The sequence below is a fragment of the Hemicordylus capensis genome, chromosome 1, assembly GCF_027244095.1.
Source record: "Hemicordylus capensis ecotype Gifberg chromosome 1, rHemCap1.1.pri, whole genome shotgun sequence".
Lineage (NCBI taxonomy): Eukaryota > Metazoa > Chordata > Lepidosauria > Squamata > Cordylidae > Hemicordylus > Hemicordylus capensis.
Genome location: NC_069657.1, coordinates 144,788,905 through 144,810,149, shown reverse-complemented (window position 1 = coordinate 144,810,149; position 21,245 = coordinate 144,788,905). Strand labels below are relative to the sequence as shown.

Here is a 21,245-nt window from a genome sequence, read left to right as displayed (position 1 = left end):
AATAAAATGGCTAATATTTATAATGCCCTTATACAAAACTATGGTGCAACCACACCTAGAGTACTGTGTACAATTCTGGTCATCAAATCTAAAAAAGGACATTGTAGAACTGGAAAAGGTGCAGTCGAGGGCAACCAAGATGATCAGGGGCCTAGAGCACCTTTCTTTCTTATGAGTCAAGACTACAACACCTGGGGCTATTTAGTTTAGAAAAAGACAACTGCGGGGAGAAATTATAGAGGTCTATAAAATCATGCATGGTGTGAAGAAAGTGGATAGAGAGAAATTCTTCTCCCTCTCACATAACACTAGAACCAGGGGTCATCCCATGAAATCGATTGTCAGGAAATTTAAGACCAACAAATGGATGTACTTTTTCACACAATGCATAATCAGCTTGTGGAATTCTCTGCCACAAGATGTGGTGACAGCTAACAACCTGGATGGCTTTAAGAGGGGTTTGGATAACTTCATGGAGGAGAGGTCTATCATTGGCTACTAGTTGGAGGGCTATATGCCACCTCCAGCCTCAACGGCAGTTGCAAGGGAGTTGCAGGGGAGTAACAGCAGGCTAGAGGGCATGCCCTCAACTCCTGCCTGTAGGCTTCCAGTGGCATCTAGTGGGCCACTGTGTGAAACAGGATGCTGGACTAGATGGGCCTTGGGCCTGATCCAGCAGGACTGTTCTTATGTTCTTTTGCTCTAATGTTTCTTGTAATCAAGAAACACAACGACAAGCCTTGTTTTCCTGTCTCACATATATTCAAATGCTATCACTGTGGAATACCTATACAGATGCATGTTAGGTAGATTTACACACACAAGTAATTTGATTTCTATCTCACATAGGTAGAGTTTAGATCTTTTCCTCCTCACACCTTTCTGACTTCTAACACTCTTTGGAGCAAGAGGCACCAGGAGTCTGCCCTCTCAAGCAAGGACAGACCAACAGCTTAATAAATGCAGATGTTGAGAGGAGAGCTGGTCTTGTGGTAGCAAGCATGACGTCCCCTTAGCTAAGCAGGGTCTGCTCTGGTTGCCAGTTGTAAGGCCTGCTCGGCTCAATTTTATATTAAATAGATGTATGGATAGATTAACCACATTTTATTGAATAGATGCTTGACATGAGTTTTGGTTGACACAATTTAGGCTCTGGTCTTGGGTCCTATGAGTGAAGGCCAGGTTCCTCTGTTGCAGCAAACTTTCCATGCTGTCAAGGGCGGCCCCCACCTAGTGCCGTTGTCTAATATTAGTGAAAGTCGGCCTGTCGGCTCGGACACACTTCCTCATTTTTCGATCTCTCAGATCGAAACTGGCCAGGGCTCGATGTTCCATTGGGAGGAGGGGTCGTTTGGCACGCACCTTGTTCCTCTTTCACATCTTCCCTAGCCGATGACATCTTCTCTAGCCAATGGTGTAAAATGTCAGCAGTTTCGGGTTAGCCGGGGGTGAGGAATGGTCAAGACCTCTCTCTTTGTCCAATCACGTTAGTGCGTGGGCGGATAGAGTAGGGATACTTAGGACCCTGATCTGGGAAAAGAGGGGGTCGGTGGGACCAGTGGATGCAAGGCCGTCCGGGCTCTCTCCCTCAGGGAAGGTGGCGCAGGCACAGCACATGAAAGTAGGAAAGGAGGAAATTGGTCCGAGGCTGTGAGTATTATGACTGAAACAAGGCTGTTAGTTTTGTGTCTGCTTTGTGTGAGAGAAGTAATTTTGCTGCATGCTGTGATTCATCTGAATTTTGGTAAGAAAATAAATCTGTTTTGATTAAATATAATCCCTTCACCTCTCCTCGTGTCTTCTTGAGTCTTGGGATTCTTGACAGCCAGCACCATAAAAAGAACCCATTGGTAATGTGAGGATTTTTGGAGCCCTCATTTATTCCTGGTTGCAGAAGTTTTGGGGTGACAAAAATCTCTTACACTATGAATGGGAGACTAGAAGTGTGAGCACTGTAAGATATTCCCCTCAGGGGATGGAGCCACTCTGGGAAGACCAGAAGGTTTCAAGTTCCCTCCCTGGCTTCTCCAAGATAGGGTTGAGAGAGATTCCTGCCTGCAACCTTGGAGAAGCCATTGCCAGTCTTTGAAGACAATACTGAGCTAGATAGACCAATGGTCTTACTCAGTACTGTTCATACCTACATTGACCCCAATCCAGCTACAGTTAGTTGTGAGTAAGGCTGCAGTCCTAAATACGCTGAAGTAAATTGCATTGAAACCAATGGGAGTTACTTCTGAGTAAATGTGGTTGGGTTGCAGCAAAATCTTTGCATGTTACTTTCAAAGCGACTTACATTTGTCATGACTAAATTATTTTGCAAGTCTCAAATGGGAATCCAGCTCGAGCTGGATTTGGACTGTTATTTCCTTATACAGAAGAACAAGCTCTTCAGGTGCTGTATCCAGATACTCTCAATTCTCTCGGCTTCAACTTGAAAAATTACACGTAAATGAAAGAATTGGAAAAACAAACATGATAATGCTCAGAGCAATTTATTATAATCCTCAATAGCAAAAGTTGCCTGGCAATTTTGTATTTATTTCCTTACTTTAGAGATTTCAAATGCCACAGGGTGTCTCTATCAGGAGAATGCTACAGTGAATGCTGGGCTCTGCTATTCACCATGCTTGTGTCCTAAGATGTTGCTAGACTAGAACTCCCATCATCCCCAGCCACAGTGGCCAAGGCAACAATATCTGGGAACCAATGTTGGGTGGGAATTCCTGCATTAGATCACCCTGTCTCCGTTGCTCATATTATAATACAAATTAAAGAGATTTTTATAGGAATGCCTCACACTGGCCATGTGACATCTCTGAATTTGCCCACTGAAAGATGCTAAATTTTTCAAACTTTATCGGTATTAAAAAATAGAAATTTCATACACCATATCGGCACTACATATTTATATTAGTTTTATTACTTACTTACTTACTTAAAATTAAAATTAGATAACATTAAAACTAAATATCATTAAAAGACAGGCTAAAAAGATGAGTCCTTATGGCTTTCCTGAAGGCCTCCAATGTAAACAATACTCTTATATCCAAGGGGAGCACATTCCACAACCTAGGGGTGACAACAGAGAAGGGCCTATCCCAGGTTGCCACCACATGAACTGGTGGCACCTGAAGACAGACCCTTCCTAATGATTTCAATGAGCGGAAAGGATCTTGTAGAGTAAGGTGTTCTCATAGGTAATCTGGACCTAAGCCATTAGGGGCTTTAATGGTAATAACCAGCACTTTGTGCTTTGCCCGGAAACATATCGGCAGTCAGCACAACTGTTTGAAAACAGGCATAATGTGGTCTCTCCGGGATACCCCAGAGACCAATCTGGCTGACACATTTTGAACTAACTGAAGTTTTCGAACTACATACAAAGGAGGCCTTACATAGAGTGCACTGCAGTAGTCTGACCTGGAAGTTACCAGCTGGTGCATCCATTTTCAGGTCATTCTCCTCAAGAAATGGGCAGAGTTGTTGAATCAGTTGCAACTGGTAAAAAGCACTCCCGGCCACAGCCTCAACATGAGGCACCAGGGAGAGACCCGGGTCCAAGAGCACGCCCAAGCTGAGAACCTTTTTTTTTCTGGGGGAGTGTAACCTCATCCAGAATAGGAAATTCTGTCCCATCTTGCAGATTATGACACTCAACAATGAGCACCTCCATCTTGCTTGGATTCAGCTTCAGTTTATAATCCCTCAACAAGCCCATTACTGCCTGTTGGCAGGCATTTAAGAGGCCAATGCCATTTCCTGACGTTGATGACAAGGAGAAATAAATTTGGGTGTCATCAGCAAACTGATAACACCCAGCACCCAAATCCCCTGATGACTTAACCCAGTGATTTCATGTAGATGTTAAAAAACATTGATGACAGACTGGAGCCCCGAGGGATTCCATATAATAGCTCCTGCTTTGAAGAGAAACTGTCACCAAGCACCACCATCTGAAATCTACCTGAGACATAGAAGCAGAACCACTGTAAAAGAGTACATCCTATCCCCAAATCCCTCAGGTGATCCAGAAGGATACCATGGTCGATGCTATTGAAAGCCGCTGAGAAATCTGAAAGAACTCGCAGAGTCACACTACCTCTGACATTCCCTGGTGAAGGTCATCTATCAGGCCGACCAAGGCGGCCTCAACACTATAGCCCGCTCTAAAGCCAGTTTGAAATGGGCCTAGTTAAACAGTTTCCTCCAAGACTGCTTGGAGCTGGTCAGCCACCACTCTCTCAGTCATCTTAGCTAACCATGGGTAATGCCGATATTATCATGACTTTCCCCAAAAGATCTTGGGAATTATGATTTGGATGGCACTGTGAATTCTTTGATATAGATTCTTACCAACTATCCATCACTGAACAACAATTCCTCAGGTTCGATGAGAGCCCATGTTAATTGAATTAAATAAGATTACTGAATAAATATGTTCATGACTGTGCTGCATACTGTCCATTCAGTGTGTAAGATCTCCAGACTCCTCTCTGTTTAGAAGCAAGCCCCATTGATTGCAATGGAATCTAATTACAAATATGCTTAAGGCTGAAGCCAGTGGCTGATATGCAGGGTAATGCGGAGGATTCTGAATTACCCAAGTTGTTGTAGTATCTGAAACAATGCATGCCATATTGTGGAACAGGGATGGTGTGCAACTACTTAAAATTGCACCATCATGCTTCTGTGGCACTAGAATGTTGGCTTTCATGTCCCATAGGCATGTGACTTCAGATCCCCTCATTGGCAGAGGTGTATCTAGGGAAAATAGTGCCTAGGGCAAGCACTGAAATTGAACCCCCTGTCCAAACATCTGGCACCCATCTTTCAAATAACTTTACCATAATATCAGCTGAAAAATACAAGTCAAGCTCATTAATCTTTTAATATTTCAAAAACTATTTAGCAGTGGACGTAGCCAGACCAAAAAATGCTGGAAAACTACCAATGTTAGGATGCTGGGGCTCAAGAAATACCCAAATACTATGTGGAGGTGTACTTAGAAAACTAAACAGAAGTGCCTGTCTAATTCTCTACTATGCATTGTAGCATCACTAGTACATAAGTTTTAAAAATAAAGGGAGAATTTGACTTTTCCCAGATACTCTGAAAATAATTAAAGGATATGCAAAGCAAACTGTATCACTACTTGGAATATATTCTAGTATTTCAGAAAGACAGTTAAAATGAGAGAAAGAGAGCAAGGAACTCCCAGTGGGCCTTAATACTAAGGATTTCACATGGATTCAAAGACAAACTCACCATTAATAGCTATATTATTAAGACATCACATTTAACTTACTTATCACAAGAAGCAAAGTGAGAGCAAATGAATTCAATCCTAGCTCATAAGCTTCAGCACAGTATTCACAAGCCCTGATTCTCTGTACTTAGTGCCAAACTAAATATGTCTACAGTGACTTATATTATAGATAGATAGATAGATAGATAGATAGATAGATAGATAGATATTAAAATTACCTATAGCCCCTTTGGGGGGCTTCCTAAAGGCCATGTGTGGGTTGTCTGCAAAGGTTCCCCCTCCCCGTGCTGGCCTCTAGGGCCTTGCAGGGACCATTTGAGCATGTACAGTGACCGTTTTTAAAAATATTTTTTTAAATGGCCGCTGAAAAGAAAATGGCCATTGCACATGCTCAAATGGCCTCTGCAAGGCCTGGCATGGCCTAGGGCCTCACAGAGGCCATTTGAGCATGCGAGGTGGCCATTTTGTTTTTGGCAGCCTTTAAAAAAAATTAAGAATGGCAACCCCCCTTCAAGTGGCGCCCGGGGCACGTGCCCTGCCTGCCCTACCGTAGATATGCCCCTGCTCATTGGCCAGATGTGTCTGGCCACTTGAGTGGCTTTGGCAGTGTGTCACTCAAGGACACCTGTCACCCTATTGGCCAGGGGAGTGGGACAAGGATTGGTGCTCCAGGAGAGTTATTCAAATAAAGTTTAAAGAAGTTTAAAAAAGGAGAGGAGAGCTGGTCTTGTGGTAGCAAGTATGACTTGGCCCCTTACCTAAGCAGGGTCTACCCTGGTTGCATACAGGTGAAACTCGGAAAATTAGAATATCGTGCAAAAGTCCATTAATTTCAGTAATGCAAATTAAAAGGTGAAACTGATATATGAGAGAGACGCATTACATGCAAAGCGAGATAAGTCAAGCCTTAATTTGTTATAATTGTGATGATCATGGTGTACAGCTCATGAAAACCCCAAATCCACAATCTCACAATAGAACAATATCGGACCTCTGAAAAGTATAAGCATGCATATGCATTCAGTACTTGGTTTGGGCCCCTTTTGCAGCAATTACTGCCTCAATGCGGCATGGCATGGATGCTATCAGCCTGTGGCCCTGATGAGGTATTATGGAAGATCAGGATGCTTCATTAGCGGCCTTCAGCAATTCTGCATTGTTTGGTCTCATGTCTCTCATCCTTCTCTTGGCAATGCCCCATAGATTCTCTTTGGGGTCAGGTCAGGCGAGTTTGCTGGCCAATCAAGCACAGTACACTGTATACTTTTCAGAGGTCCGATATTGTTCTATTCTTCAATCCTTGTCTTCTTGGTTCCATGTAATATTCTAATTTTCTGAGATTGTGGATTTGCGGTTTTCATGAGCTGTACGCCATGATCATCACAATTATAACAAATTAAGGCTTGACTTATCTCGCTTTGCATGTAATGCGTCTGTCTCATATATCAGTTTCACCTTTTAATTTGTATTACTGAAATTAATGGACTTTTGCACGATATTCTAATTTTCCGAGTTTCACCTGTATGAAAGGGAGACTTGAAGTGTGAGCACTGTAAGATATTCCCCTCAGGGGATGGAGCCACTCTGGGAAGAGCAGAAGGTTCCAAGTTCCCTGCCTAGCTTCTCCAAGATAGGGTTGAGAGAGATTTCTGCCTGCAACCTTGGAGAAGCTGCTGCCAGTCTGTGAAGACAATACTGAGCTAGATAGACCAATTGTCTAACTCAGTGTATAGCAGCTTCCTATGTTCCTTCCTAAACTCCTTGTGGCTTGGAATCTCTTTTTTTCTGCTGTTCTCTGCTGCTGCTTGTGTCTCTCTCTGCTGCTGACTGAGGAGCTAATACTACTGGTGCTGCTTCTGCTGCTTTGGAAATTGGTAAGGCAACCTTCCCTTGCTTGTTGTGGTCTCCAGAGAGAAGTTTGAATGACTCCTGCTTCCCCCACCATACTCAATTTTTTAAAAAAAATTTAAAAAAATATTTCAGTATTTTATTTCCTGGCTGGCTGTAATGTAGTGTGCTTTATTAATTGCATCCTATTTGAAAGCAAGCTCTGTGGGGCCCTTTATTTTATTTTAAAAATGTAAGCAAGATATAAGTATCTTATTTCCTGGCTGTTACTCCCCACCCCCCAACAATATTTAAGTGCTAGCATAACCTGCACAGAGCATCTGCACGCTAGTACTTGATTGCTCCCCTCACCTCCTACCACAGCCCCACTCACCTCAGAGATCTCTCCACACTCACTGGAGTTGCACTCCTGCTCCTCCTCCTCCATCTGGTTGCTTCCATCCCCATCACCCCTCTTGGTCACTCCTCCATCCCTTTACTCCCGCCACCAGACCCCTCTTGGTCACGGCTACTGCGTTGCTGGCACTTACTGGCCAAGCTGCAGCCTCTTATCCCCAGAGACCTCCCCAAACTCACTGGAGCCCCACTCCTGCTCCTCCCTACAGGAGCAGGAGCAGCAGCAGCAGTGGTTGACCAGGTCCCACCTCACTGCTGCCACTGCCATAGCCACTTGTTTGCCTCAGGACACTGACAGGCCTGGACCCATCCCTTGCCTGCCTGCCTCCATAGCCAGTGGCCTCGGTAGCCTCAAACAGCATCAGTGGTTGACTGGGCCCTTCCTTGTTGCCAATAGGCACCACCATGGCTGATTGTTCCCCTCAAACTGCTGACAGGCTTAGGTCCGTCTTTTGCCCTTCCTTCTTTCTCTCTTCCCCTCCCTTCTTTTTCTCTCTCCTCCATTTGCTCTTCCCCTCTTTCTTCCCCGCCTTCTCTCTCTCTCTCTCTCTCTCTCTCTCTCTCTCTCTCTCTCTCTCTCCTCCCCCATCCAGAGTTACCAGATCTTGTACATCTTGTTTCCTCATCTAATTCACAGAATGGTAGCCTCCTCCTCCTGAAGGGGCTTTTTCCTCCCTCACGACCCCTATCTATATATTTAATTATCTAAGACATACGTGTGGCTAATCCCATGTGTAGCAGCTCTTGCGAGAGTTCAGAGAGCTGCCAGATAGCCACAGGATGGGTGGAAGGGAGGAAAATGGTGGCTGTGGCCTGCTAAAAAGAAGGGCTGGTGGTGGTCAGAAACTGGGGGTGGGGGCAGGAGAAGAAGCTGGCCTGCCCGCCAGCCAGCCAGAAAGTGGGGGGGGGGAGGGAGAAGCCAGCGCCTGGCTGGCCAGAAAGCGGTGGGCGGGCTAGGGCCAGAAACGGGGTGGAGGGGGTGGGAGGGAGAAGAAGCCTGCCCACCTGCCCACCCCAAAGCTGTCTCTTTTGATCCAGGCACTCCTAACCCATCAAAAAGCGGGAGGGAGGGAGAAGAAGCCAGTGCCCAGCCGGCCAGAAGGCAGTGGAGGGGACAAGAAAAAGGCGGAGTGCAGACTGGCGGAGCAAGAAGGCCTGGCCCAGCTAGTGTGTATATATGTATGTGTGTGTGTGTGTATATATATATATATATATATATATATATTTGAGAATTCGTAAGCAGAAGCACCATGGTGATTGGGTAGTGGAGATTCCATATGCAGACAGGGAGGAGGAGCCTTTGATGGTTAAGGTCAGTTGGAATGCAACTGTTACTGGTCGGAAGATGTTCTTGATTGTAGAGGAGAGGAATCTATCAATCTATATAATTCTCATAAACATACCCATCAATAATCCCATGCGTGGCAGCTCTAACAAGAGAGCTGCCAATTAACAACAGGGATGGGTGGCCCGGCCGGCGGAGAAGTGGCTGCTGCTGGGCCAGCCAAGGAGAAGTGGCAGCTGCCGGGCTGGCCAAGGAGAAGCGGCCACTGGCAGGCCAGTCGGCGGGCCAAGGAAAAGCAGCTGCTGGTGGTCCGAGGAGAAGTGGCCGCTGGCGGGTCAGCCAGCAGGCCGAGGAGAAAACAGGCATAATATGTCTCTCCGGCTTGCCCCAGAGACCAATCTGACTGCTGTATTTTGTACTAATTGAAGTTTCTGAACAACGTACAAAGGGAGCCCCACATAGAGCACATTGCAATAGTCAAGCCTGGAGGTTATCGGCTGATGCACCACTGTTTTGATATTGTCCTCTTCAAGGAATGGAGGCATCTGTTGAATTGGCCAAAGCTGGTAGAAAGCACTCCTGGCCATAGCCTCCACCTGAGATACCAGGGTGAGGCCTGGATACAGTAGTACTCCCAAGCTGCATACCTCCTCCTTTCGGGGGACTGCAAACTCATCCAGCACAGGAAGCTAGCTCATCCCTCAAATTCTGAGCCCCTTCAATGAGCACCTCCGTCTTGCTTGGATTCAGCTTCAATTTTTTATCCCTCATCCAGCCCATTACTGCCTGTAGGCAGGCATTTAGGGAATGAATGCCATTTCCTGATGATGAAGATGAAAAGAAGTAGATTTGGGTGTCATCAGCATACTGATAACATCCCCATACTTTGTTTTTGGCCAAACAAACAAACAAAACGCACAACCCTACCATGAACTCCTGAGCCACACCAGACAAGCCAGCCCCAAAGTGGATACTGAAGTTCCCCAGCACCAAAAGTCTAGGAGATTCCAACACCAACTCCATGACCAGCTCCCTCAGCTCACTTAGCGAGTCAGTTGGGCAGCAGGGTGTACGGTACACCAACAGAATCCCCAATCTATCCCTAGTACCCAGATTCAAAAATACACAGTCAATATAAATCAACTGTCTCACAGGGCCCCTGCTAAGGGGGATGGTATTCTTATGGACCACAGCCACTCCACCCCATACCTTCCCGTATCCTGCTCCACAACGGAGTAACCTGGTGGGAGAAGCTGAGCCTAAACCAACCAGGTCTCAGTTATATATGCCAGGTCAGCTCCTTCATCCAAGATCACATCATAGACAATTTCAGCCTTATTCTGAACTGTCACAAGAGGCACCTGGGGCAAGATGGTACAATGAGTGCAGGCAGATGTTAGCGATCAGCATGCAAAAGGGAGGGAACAGAAAATCCAGCCAGGCTGCAATACTGAGACAAGCCAATGTATAGGCTTTTCTTCTGGTCAGCAAGAAGTGGGGAGGAAAGCTGTTATCAAAACTCACCACAGTCTGGCAGGGGAGATAGGCCAGCAGAGTCAAGGCCATTGGATCATCCCCTGCATCTTCTCAGATGCAGCCAGCACAACCTTTCAGATGTTAATATTTTGTACTCAGTTACGATACACAGATGTTCAAATTTTGTTGCAGTTTAACAGAAAGAACTATCCTTCCTATACATCACTAAGGAAAATACTTGTACATGGTACCATGGATGGGTCTGCAGAACACTTTCTAGCTAGTAAACAGTTTAGTTAGTACTATAACGGTTTATGTACAAATAAGGTACAGTTATTTGTTGGTTACTTTGCTTATTGTTTAGAATAAAAATTGTAGAATGAGTCATGCTATGTTTACTTCAGAAATCTTATCCTATCTAGTATCCTATTAACAGCATCCTTCACATCTTTATTTCTCAGGCTATAGATTAATGGGTTGAGAAAGGAGATCACAAGAGTGTAGAACACAGAAACTATTTTGTCCTGATCTGTTGAGACACTAGAGCCAGGCCGTATATACATGAAGAAAATGGTACCAAAGAAGATGGTGACAGCAGTCAGATGGGAGGCACAAGTAGAAAAGGCTTTGTACCTGCCCTGGGTGGAGTGCATCTGCAGGATAGCAAAAACAATGGCAATGTAGGAGGCCATGACAATCAGAAAAGTAGTCAGTGCTATTGTAGTGGACAAAATGAAATGCACAGTGTGAGTGACATGGGTATCTGAACAGGACAACTTGAGTATTGGAGGAACATCACAGAAAAAATGATCAATTACATTTGAACTACAGAAATTCAAACGGAATATGAAAATAGTCTGGAGAGTTGAACTTGCAAGGGCACAGGCATATGCAACCATTACTAAAGTGATGCAAAGCTTTTGAGACATAACAACAAAATAGAGCAAGGGGTGGCAGATGGCTGTGAAGCGATCATAGGCCATCACAGCCAAGAGGCTGCCTTCAGTGGTCACAAAAAGAGCAAAAGAGAAAAATTGCACCATGCATCCTGTGAAGGAAATGCTTGCATTTTCTGCGATGAAGGTGCTCAACAGCTTGGGGGCAATGGCAGTAGAATAGCCAATATCAACAATAGAGAGGTTTCTGAGGAAAAAATACATGGGGGTTTGAAGTCGAGCATCAGTCCTGGTTAATATGATTATCCCAATGTTCCCCACCATTGTAGTAAGATAGATTCCCAGGAATAAGATGAAGAGGGGAACTTTAAGCTCTGGGTCGTCCATGAATCCCACAAGGATAAATTCAGTCACAGTGCTATGATTTTGCTTCATTGTTTATTGCTCTGTAATGGGATAAAGAAGGTATGTTTATAGCAGGATGGTTACCTGATTGCATTTTAAATATAATCTGTCCACCAAATTCAATAAACTTGAGAATGGGAAGACAGTTAATGTGTTTGCAGTGCAACTTTATTATATTCATTCATTCATTCATTCATTCATTCATTCATTCATTCAATTTCTATACCGCCCTTCCAAAATGGTTCAGGGCAGTTTACAGTTAAAACAAATTATAGAAGCAGAATTATTATTAACTAGCTGACCTGATGCAGAGCATCTGTGCCTCCAGTTCTCCCTGTCTCTCCCTCCCCCAGCCCTATTTCATCCTCCCCCACCCCATTTTGTTCTCCCGCTCAGCCCCATTTCTCCCCACTGCTTCTCCCGGTGGCCAAGTCATCCTTCAGTTTGGCTGGCACGTGGGCAAGAGAGGCCGCTGCCCGCCAGCCAGTTTCACTTGCCTGCCCACCGGATGGCTGCCTTCTTCTGCCCAGCAGGCCGGGCCATCCTTCAGTTTACCTGGCAGGCGGGCCAGAGAGTGAGTGTGCCACCCTCGCAACTGCCCATCAGCCGCCGTAGTTTTCTCGGCCGGCTGCCAGCTGCTTTCTCTGGCTGGTGGCGGCAGCAGCCATTCACCACTGTTCTTTCCCTGCCAGCTGCTGCCACTGCCACTGTCTTTTTCTTGCCTGTACCCGTGGCTAACTGACAGCTGCTTGTGAACTCTCACGAGAGCATGGGATTTGCCATGGGTACGTCTTAGAGAATTTTTAAATATATAATTTCTGTCAACAGAAAGGTTCTCAAAACAGCTTACAAAGAAGAAAGTATAGCAGGAAAAGGATGATTCTCAAATTCTAAAAAGAAAGAAAAGTTAAACCTCAGCAAGAGCCATTGGAGGAACTTAGTGTTGGAGGCTTTACTTGTCACAGTTGTTCTCAAATAAGAATTATGGGAATCAAGTAAAGGGTACCATTGCAGAACATGGGGATAGTGATGTGCACAAAACTGGTTTTTGTGTTTCAGTTCTAATTAGAACTGAACTTGGAAGCAGTTCTACTGATGTGGGTTCCAAACTGTTAGAACCAGCCTGTGGTTTGGTTCAAATTACAACCTCTTATTACCGATTCTAAAAAGTTCTCCATAAGGAATAATGGGATGAACTGGCCCATTATTCCCTATGGGTAGCACCCAGGGGTGTCAAAGTGGGGTGTGTGGTAGGCCCCCATGGTTGCCAATTACCACCCAAGCACCAAAGCAATTGGTCAAAGGGGGTAATTTTTAATGATTTTAAAAAGATTTTTTAAAGTTTTCATACTTCTCCCATAAAGAATAATGGGGATCAGATTCTTTAATGTCAAATAGATTCTACATAATTAATCCCTATGTAGAATATATGTGCCATGAGATAATCCAAAACTATTGACATCAGAGAATCTACATGTGTTGGATTCCATGATGGTACATAGATTCTACAGAGGGATTTGTTATGTAGAAAAAATGAGCCAGAAAAATGGACCAGAGGCCTGAAGCAAGGCTAACTGGCTGGGCAACAAGCAGGAGGGAGGATTAGGGCCCCACGACACACTTACTCACTAGACACACACATACAAAATTTAAGCACACTATAGCCAGCTAGGAAAAAAACTTAAAATATTGCAATTAAATAAAAAATAGAGGTGCGTTGGGAAAGCAGAAGTCAGTCAAATCTCTCTCTGGAGACCACCAGTCCAGACCACAAGGCAAGGAAACCAAAGTTGTAGCAGCAGCAGCAGAAGCAGAAGCAGCAGAAGCAGCAGCAGCAGCAGCAGCAGCTGCTGCTGCTGCTGCTCAGTCTCTCTCAGGCCAGGATCGGACTGGCCCACAGGGCAACAGGTCATATTCCCGGTGTGCCTCATCAGTGGGGCGCCCCTGTGCTCCGCTGCACTTGGCAGCAGTGAATACTACTGAGAAGAGCCACCGTGGTGTAGTGGTTAGAGTGCTGGACTAGGACTGGAGAGACCCGAGTTCAAATCCCCATTCAGCCATTATACTAGCTGGGTGACTCTGGGCCAGTCATTTCTCTCTCAGCCTAACCTACTTCACAGGAAGAGCGGAATATAAAATGTAAAATAATAATAATAATAATAATAATAATAATAATAATAATAATAATAATAATACTCCAACATAATACTCCGAACACCAGAGGCACAAAAGACCAGCTGCTGATTGACAAAAATGATTTTAGAAAATTGCAAGAGAAGAAAAAACAATCTAAGTGTTGCATGGATTGACTACAAGAAAGCCTTCGATTCATTGCCTTACACATGGATACTAAAAAGTTTAGAAACAACTGGTGTCAGCAAAAACAGTCAGATATTTATTTAAAAAGCCATGAGCATGTGGAGTACACAGTTAACAATCAATGGCGAGACACTTGGACAGGTTAGCATTAGAAGAGCCATTTTCCAAGGGGACTCACTATCCCCTCTGTTGTTTGTAATTGCCATGACCCCACTTTCACAAATACTAAACAAAACAGGCCTCAGATAACAAACATCTAAAACATCAAGTAAAATCAACCATCTGCTGTACACGGATGATCTGAAGTTGTACGGAAAGTCCCAGTCAGAAATCGAATCACTGCTAAACACTGTCCGTATATTCAGTAGCGATATAGCAATGGAGTTTGGACTAGACAAGTGTGCTGCATTAATAATGAACAGAGGGAAAATAAGAAAAACAGAAGGAATAGAACTGCCCAATGGAAGCAAGATCAAGAACCTGGAAGAGAAAGAACATTACAAATACTTGGGCATTCTCCAGGCTGATAACATTGCACACACTGAAGTTAAAAGAAAAATGGGAAGTGAATACATCAGGAGAGTTAGAAAAATCCTCAAGTCCAAACTCAATGGTGGGAACACCATACAAGCCATAAACACCTGGGCTATACCTGTTATCAGATACACTGCAGGAATAATAGACTGGACCCAGGCAGAGCTAAAGACGCTAGATCATAAGACCAGGAAAATCATGACCATCAATCATGCTCTGCACCCCCGCAGTGATGTAGATAGGCTCTACCTCCTTCGCAGCTCAGGTGGAAGAGGAATGCTGCAAGTCCATCAAACAGTAGAGGAGGAGAAAAGAGGCCTTGAAGAATATATCAAGGACAGTGAAGAAGATGCACTTAAAATGGTCAAGAACGAGAAACTATTCAACACCAATGAAACAAAGCAGGCCTACAAGAAAGAACAAGTCAAGAACCGAGCAGAAAAATGGAAAAAGAAGCCACAGCATGGTCAATATTTGCACAATATAAGTGGAAAATCAGACATCACCAAGACCTGGCAATGGCTTAAGAATGGTTACTTGAAGAAAGAAACAGAGAGTTTAATACTGGCTGCGCAAGAACAGGCACTAAGAACAAATGCAATAAGAGCAAAAGTCGAAAAATCCACCACAAACAGCAAGTGCTGCCTTTGTAAAGAAGCAGATGAAACCGTGGACCACCTAATCAGCTGTTGTCAAAAGATCGCAAAGACTGACTACAAACAAAGGCATGACAAGGTAGCAGGGATGATACACTGGAACATCAAGCTACCTGTAGCCAAGAATTGGTGGGACCATAAAATTGAAAAAGTTGAAGAAAATGAAGATGTAAAAATATCATGGGACTTCTGACTACAAACAGACAAACATCTGCCACACAATACACCAGATATAACTGTAGTCGAGAAGAAAGAAAAACAAGTCAAAATAATCGACATAGCAATACCAGGGGATAGCAGAATAGACGAAAAAGAAATAGAAAAAATCACCAAATACAAAGATCTACAAATTGAAATTGAAAGGCTGTGGCAGAAAAAGGCCAAAATAATCCCAGTGGTAATTGGCGCCCTGGGTGCAGTTCCAAAAGACCTTGAAGAGCACCTCAACACCATAGGGGCCACAGAAATCACCATCAGCCAATTACAAAAAGCAGCTTTACTGGGAACAGCCTATATTCTGCGACGATATCTATAACAATTGACAATAAAATGCAGCCATCCCAGGTCCTTGGGAAGGACTCGATGTCTGGATAAAACAAACCAGTCAATAACACCTGTCTGACTGTGTAAACAAGAGAATAATACTCCCACCCTTAATTATTCATTGCCCGACACCCAAGAAGACACGAGACACAAGGTTTTGGTATAAAATTGGGCCACAATTTATTTAACTTTAACAAGAACTTGAAGAGCAGGGATGGCTTCCCTCTTGGCAGTGCGTAACTATAGGCATGCGCCCCCAGGGCATGCCTAACCTATGGTATAGGGCGATACACCTTGGCTCCAGGCAACCCTAAATGTTCCCAAATCCAGGGCTGCCTATCCTAGCCAGCCTAATGCCGGGCCCTTGGCTAGCATCACCCCAAGGTAGCCGTACAGCGATTCCTAAGGGCTTAGCCTGCCAGGGTAGGTTAACAAGGGCAGATCTCCCTGAGCCGTGCAGTCTCTAGGGAGATGCCCTTCTCAATCCATAGCCAAACGCTTACCCGAAGGTGTTCACCAGCCTAAAATCATTTTCCAACCGTACTGCACCTGCCACAGCACGGGTTAGCCTAGCTTAACCCGAGCCACCCCACCAAGAGCGCAGATAAACAGCCAATCCCTGCTCTAGCTCACGTAAAAACGAACTGGTGCCACTGGGCGAAAGGTGGACACCGTCCCCCCTAAACAAACTAGGCTCAGAAAAAAGAATACTGGGATGGTCTATAGGTCCCCCTCCGATGGCCGCTACGAAACGTGCCATCTGTGCGTTAACCTTCCTCCTAGCCCTTTCCACCCTGTAAGTGTCCCTCGCGCCTCTCCAAACTCTGCGTTGGAGCATGGCCGACCATAGAATGAGAATCCCCGGGCACCATTCCAGGACTAGTAAAATGTCCTTGCGCAAGCTATGGAAAATGGACAAGCCTGACTTGGACCCCAAATCGTTCTCCCCCAGGTGAAGAACCAAAATGTCAGGCGGCGGATTCACTGCCAGAAATTCCTGCAGCATGGGTAAAAACTGGGCGATGACCATGCCCCTGCGACCAATCCAGGAGATGTCTGCCCATTGACCCAGTCCCAGCTGCGTTCCAGGCTGCGCCACTCGAGCCGCCTTATGCGCCCAGAAAACAATGGAGTGGCCCAAAATGAGTACACAAGCCCTCGCCGCCCGTCGCTCAGGGCCTGTAAAGAGAAAAAACTGTCAGTGCCGTCACCAATGCTCTATCGCACGTATCTTTTGTATGTGGCAGACCGCCAACGCCCAATGCGCTGAATGGTCTCACCCGAAAGACCCAACCGGGAGGCAGCTGAAGCAGCTCCAATGCGAAATGAGTGTAGAGACAGCTGCGCAGTATCTGCCCCGGCCGCACTCAGTGCGCGCCGTGCCACCGTCCAGAACTGGTACTGGGAAAGGGGGCGCCCGTCTTCGTGTACGAATAGGCATCTGGGAGCGGATCCCCGCCGGGTCATGTAACTACCCAAAGCATGTACCGGGCAGAGGAGCGCATTGTCGGCTCTGTGTAATGACACCCACTGTCCCCTGCCCCGTTGGTCGGTCTTGGAAAACCTAAGACGCAGCTGTGCTATATCCGGCCCCAAGCTGACATCCCCAAACTGTACCACCTTGAGTACGGGGCTGCGATGACCCCTGGGGAGCAATTCACCGGCTCTAAAGGCACCAAAGAACAGAACAAGAGTGACTGCGTGAAAAAGAGAGGCCTCATATGGAGACCGGCAGATCGCTGAGAACTGCCCGACCGCACCCTGTATGGCAGCGGGAAGAAGGGGCCGTCGACTGTCAAGTGGGACCGGGTGTTCCCGTGTCCAACCTTCCAGCATCCTCCTTACCCTGAAATCCCCGGTTGTATCGGACATTCCCTGTGCCTTAGCGTGGAAAGCCAGAGCTGCTAAATAACCCGCCATGGCCCCAGGAGACAAACCCTTACCCTTAAGGTGGACCAAAAACTGCATCAGCTGCTCCGCGGGGGGGGGGGCAGTCCTGGCCCAATCCTACCTGAGTCCTAAAATCCTGAAAGGCCCTGCACTGCCTAGAGTAAGCTGCCCGTGTGCTGGGGGCCAAGGAGGCCCAGACCGCCCTCTGGGCTTCTAGGCGCCAAGGCTCCAAAGCCACGCCGGCATCTGGTCGGGCAAGCTCTCCGCCTCTGGCGCCAGCTGGCGAAAGCGCTGAACCTGAAAACGAGACAGCGCGTCCGCCAGGCCGTTCTGCACGCCAGGTACATGGCAAGCCAGAAAAAGGATGTTATTAGACAGGCAGGCCAAGACAAATGCTCTGACTAGGGACATCACCCTGGGGGACCTGGAAGTCTGCCTATTGATCACCTGTACAGTGGCTTGGTTGTCACACCAAAAGCGCACCGTATGGTTCCTAAAGAGATTTGCCCATAGATGTATAGCCACGACTATGGGGGAAAATTCCAGGAATGTCAAGTCCCTGGTGGCCCCACTAGCTACCCAAGCGGCCGGCCACTGCTCGGCGCACCAGCGGCCACGGAAATAAACGCCAAAGCCTGAACCTCCAGCAGCGTTGGACTGAACTTGTAGATCTGCTTCCAAGAGGAGTGAATCGCGCCAGAAAGAAACCCCATTGTATGATTCCAAAAAGGATGCCCACAGACGGAGGTCAGCCCGCATGGGGGCAGTGACTCGTATCCTATGATGACCGCACCTGACCCCTATAACGGCGTCGCATAGGCGGCGCAGGAAAGGCCGGCCGGGCACCACCACCCGGCATGCAAAATTTAAATGCCCGATAATCTGTTGAAGCTGCTTAAGGGTGACCTTGCGTGCCTGGATGCAAAATGCCAACAAGGCCCGCAAAGTGTCCAACTTAGTCTGGGGGAGTCTGGAACAGCCCACAATGGTATCAAGTTCAATGCCCAAAAAGGTGAGAATAGCTGAAGGACCCTCGGTCTTCTCCTGAGCCAATGGGACACCTAGGTCTGCGCAAAGGTGCTGAAAAACCTCTAACAGATGCCTGCATTGGTTGGTTCTAGGCCGGCCAACCATGAGAAAATCGTCTAAAAATGAGACGTGGTAACAAGACCCGCCTCCCGCCGAAGGGCCCATTCAAGAAAGGAGCTAAAAGCCTCAAAGGCTGCACAAGAAATCGAGCAGCCCATGGGCAAAGCCCGATCAATATAATACTGCCCCTGAAAGGCGAAACCTAAGAGATTAAAATCCCCAGGATGAACCGGGAGGAGGCGGAAAGCAGACTCAATGTCGCATTTTGCAAGGAGGGCACCCTTCCCACAAGAACGAACTACTCTGATAGCCTGGTCAAAGGACGTGTACTTCACAGAGCACAGGCTGTCTGGGATCCTATCATTAACAGAGGAACCATGTGGGAAGGAGAGGTGGTGAATAAGGCGGTATTCGCCTGGTGCCTTCTTGGGCACCACCCCCAATGGCGAAATGCGCAGATCTGGTAGGGGCAAGTCCCGGAAAGGGCCTAGAACCCGCCCCAAAGCTACCTCCTTGTTAATCTTGCGGAGCACCACCGCTTCCATCCCCTCCACGGACTTAAGGTTAGGGGACATACTGTGAACTCTCGAACCAATGTAGGGAATGCGAAAACCAAAAGTAAACCCCTGGCTCAAATACTGTGCTTGCTCTCTAAGCGGGTAGTCCCGCAGGAGCCGTTCTAAGACCGGAAGCTTCACCGGGCTAGGGCCCTTTTCCAGGGGTGGCACCTTGTACAGTGCCTCCACCCCTTCTGCTACTGCTTTGCTGCTCTCTCGGACCCGCCCGGGGGCCCCTGACTCGCTGACAATGAATGCTGGTGTGTTTTCCACCGCAGAAACCGCACTCATGCTTAAACCTACAAGGGGACCTGTTGCAGCTGCCACTAGTATTGAAAGCCCAGCACGGCAGGGTACTTTGAACACCCTGCGCAGCTGCAGGCCCTGAGGACTGCGCTGCGGGAGTTCTAGAAATCAGATTACCACTGTCAGCCCGTTCGCCCAGAATGGGCCTCGAGGGGGTCATAATTAGGAGCCAGAGTTCCTGGTGCTACCTGTCCCACGGAATAGCCGGGTTAAGGGAGGCCCGCAAACGAAAAGAGCGATCATAGCGCTCCCAGGCGTTGCCCATAAAATCCATGTACCCCCTATGGATGATGTCCATGTACTTAACCATGGCAGGTCCTCTGGATGTGTGCACCTGAAGCACGACCCCCATATAGACCGTGTAACCCGACAACCAGTTAGCCCAGTTATGTTCCACAGGCTTGCGTTTGGACTTCCCTTCATCCTTCTTGTGCTCTCCCTCCTTTTGGGCCGGCTCAGGCTCTCGAAAGAGCAGGTGAAAGATATCTACAAATTCTCCGCGCCAAATGCGCTCTTTAACCGCGGGCAACAGGTGATCACCCAGCGGCAGAGAGGTGTCGCATGGCGGGTAAGGAATCTGTGTCCCCGAAGCATCTAACACAGCACCCGAGGCAGCGGGCGACATGGTACCCACAGCAGGTGCTGCTCCCTGCCAAACCTGTGTGCATGCCCCGTAAGGAGGTGGGGAGGCAACGGCGGCCGGGTGCCACCCATACATGTGAAATGGCTGAGCCCAGGGGGAAAACCCCCAGGGCCAGGTGTGGTGCGAGGACTCACCAGGGCCAAGTGGAGCCGAAGGATGCGTGTCTCTGCTGCACGTTTCAGAGGTGGCCTGGGCACCATCCCCATCCGAGGTCAGGTCCACTGCTGGCGCTGTAGGGCATGGTTCATGCGATTCCAAAGCGTCAAGTCTGGATGAAAGGGACTGTATGAGTTTAGCACGTTTTGCCCCCCTAGTAAAGCTTCGGGAACTAGCTGGAATACCAGAGGGACCGCCATTTTCTGCCGCTGCTGCCCCACCCTGCTTTTTCTTTTCGAGTGCTTCCAAGCGTGCTATAAGTGCCCGCACGGTACCCATGTCACAATCCTCATCAGAAGAATCAGAAACCGGCGCAGGGCGTGGGGGAGGACGAACCCGCTTCCCGCCAGACTTAGCCTTGGCCTTCTTTGGACCCATGGCACAGGCAATTGAAGTGAGCAAACAACAAAGCTCCAAACAAAGTCTGGAACCAGGGATGCTCCCAAACCAACCCACTGAACCCAGAAAGGGAGAAACCGGCCAATGCAAACCCAGGCTGCTGCTAAACTGACCGGAAACTGGCCTAGGCCACCTAGCAGGCCGTTCAACAACCCACCACGTTGCCCAGGACTAGCCCAACCACTGTGAAAGCGGCCCTCCACGGGCCGAGAAACGCCGAGGAGGGGGGGGGAGCGCCGCCGCAATCTTGCTCCAGCAGTGGGGGGGGGGAGCTGAAAGTGTCCCGCCCAAAGCCACAAAGCGTCGCCGGGGGGGGGGGGCGCCAAAGGCCCGCTCAAGTAGGGGGGGGAGAGAAGCCCAGGCCTCCGCTGCCGCCCAGGGCCCGCTGCCCAGAAGGAGCACCTCCGGGGCCCAGTACACAAAGAGGGCAACCCGCCCCCAGAAACACTCCAAACCTCGGGGGAGGCCTTAAAAAGCCACCCCCCGTTGCCGCTGCCACCGCTCCAAGTGGCGAAAACCCGCTCCCGATCTCGCGCCGGGCCGACTAAGCAGGAGCCTTAAAAGGCGTCCTGCTCCGA

At 47.6% G+C, this 21,245-nt stretch overlaps 2 protein-coding genes across 4 annotated transcripts in view; both read right to left on the bottom strand.

The window, feature by feature from the left end:
* Positions 1-21,245, bottom strand: part of LOC128335090 (olfactory receptor 1019-like) — a 38,546-nt gene extending 17,301 nt beyond the window's left edge. The window contains exon 1 of the mRNA XM_053272911.1: positions 20,247-21,245. The gene's annotated coding sequence lies outside the window, so the exon portion shown is untranslated. The remainder of the gene's footprint in view (positions 1-20,246) is intronic.
* LOC128335109 (olfactory receptor 1020-like) lies at positions 10,670-19,821 on the bottom strand. Of its 3 annotated transcripts, none has more exons than XM_053272968.1 (2): positions 19,813-19,821; positions 10,670-11,599 (listed from the first exon to the last, which is right to left on the bottom strand). In XM_053272968.1, the coding sequence occupies exons 1-2, from the start codon at positions 19,819-19,821 to the stop codon at positions 10,670-10,672; spliced, it is 939 nt and encodes a 312-aa protein (XP_053128943.1). The 3 variants fall into 3 exon arrangements, with proteins under 3 accessions (XP_053128943.1, XP_053128933.1, XP_053128923.1); XM_053272958.1 differs by lacking the exon at positions 19,813-19,821 and adding an exon at positions 12,489-12,503; XM_053272948.1 differs by lacking the exon at positions 19,813-19,821 and having other exon boundaries at positions 10,670-11,605.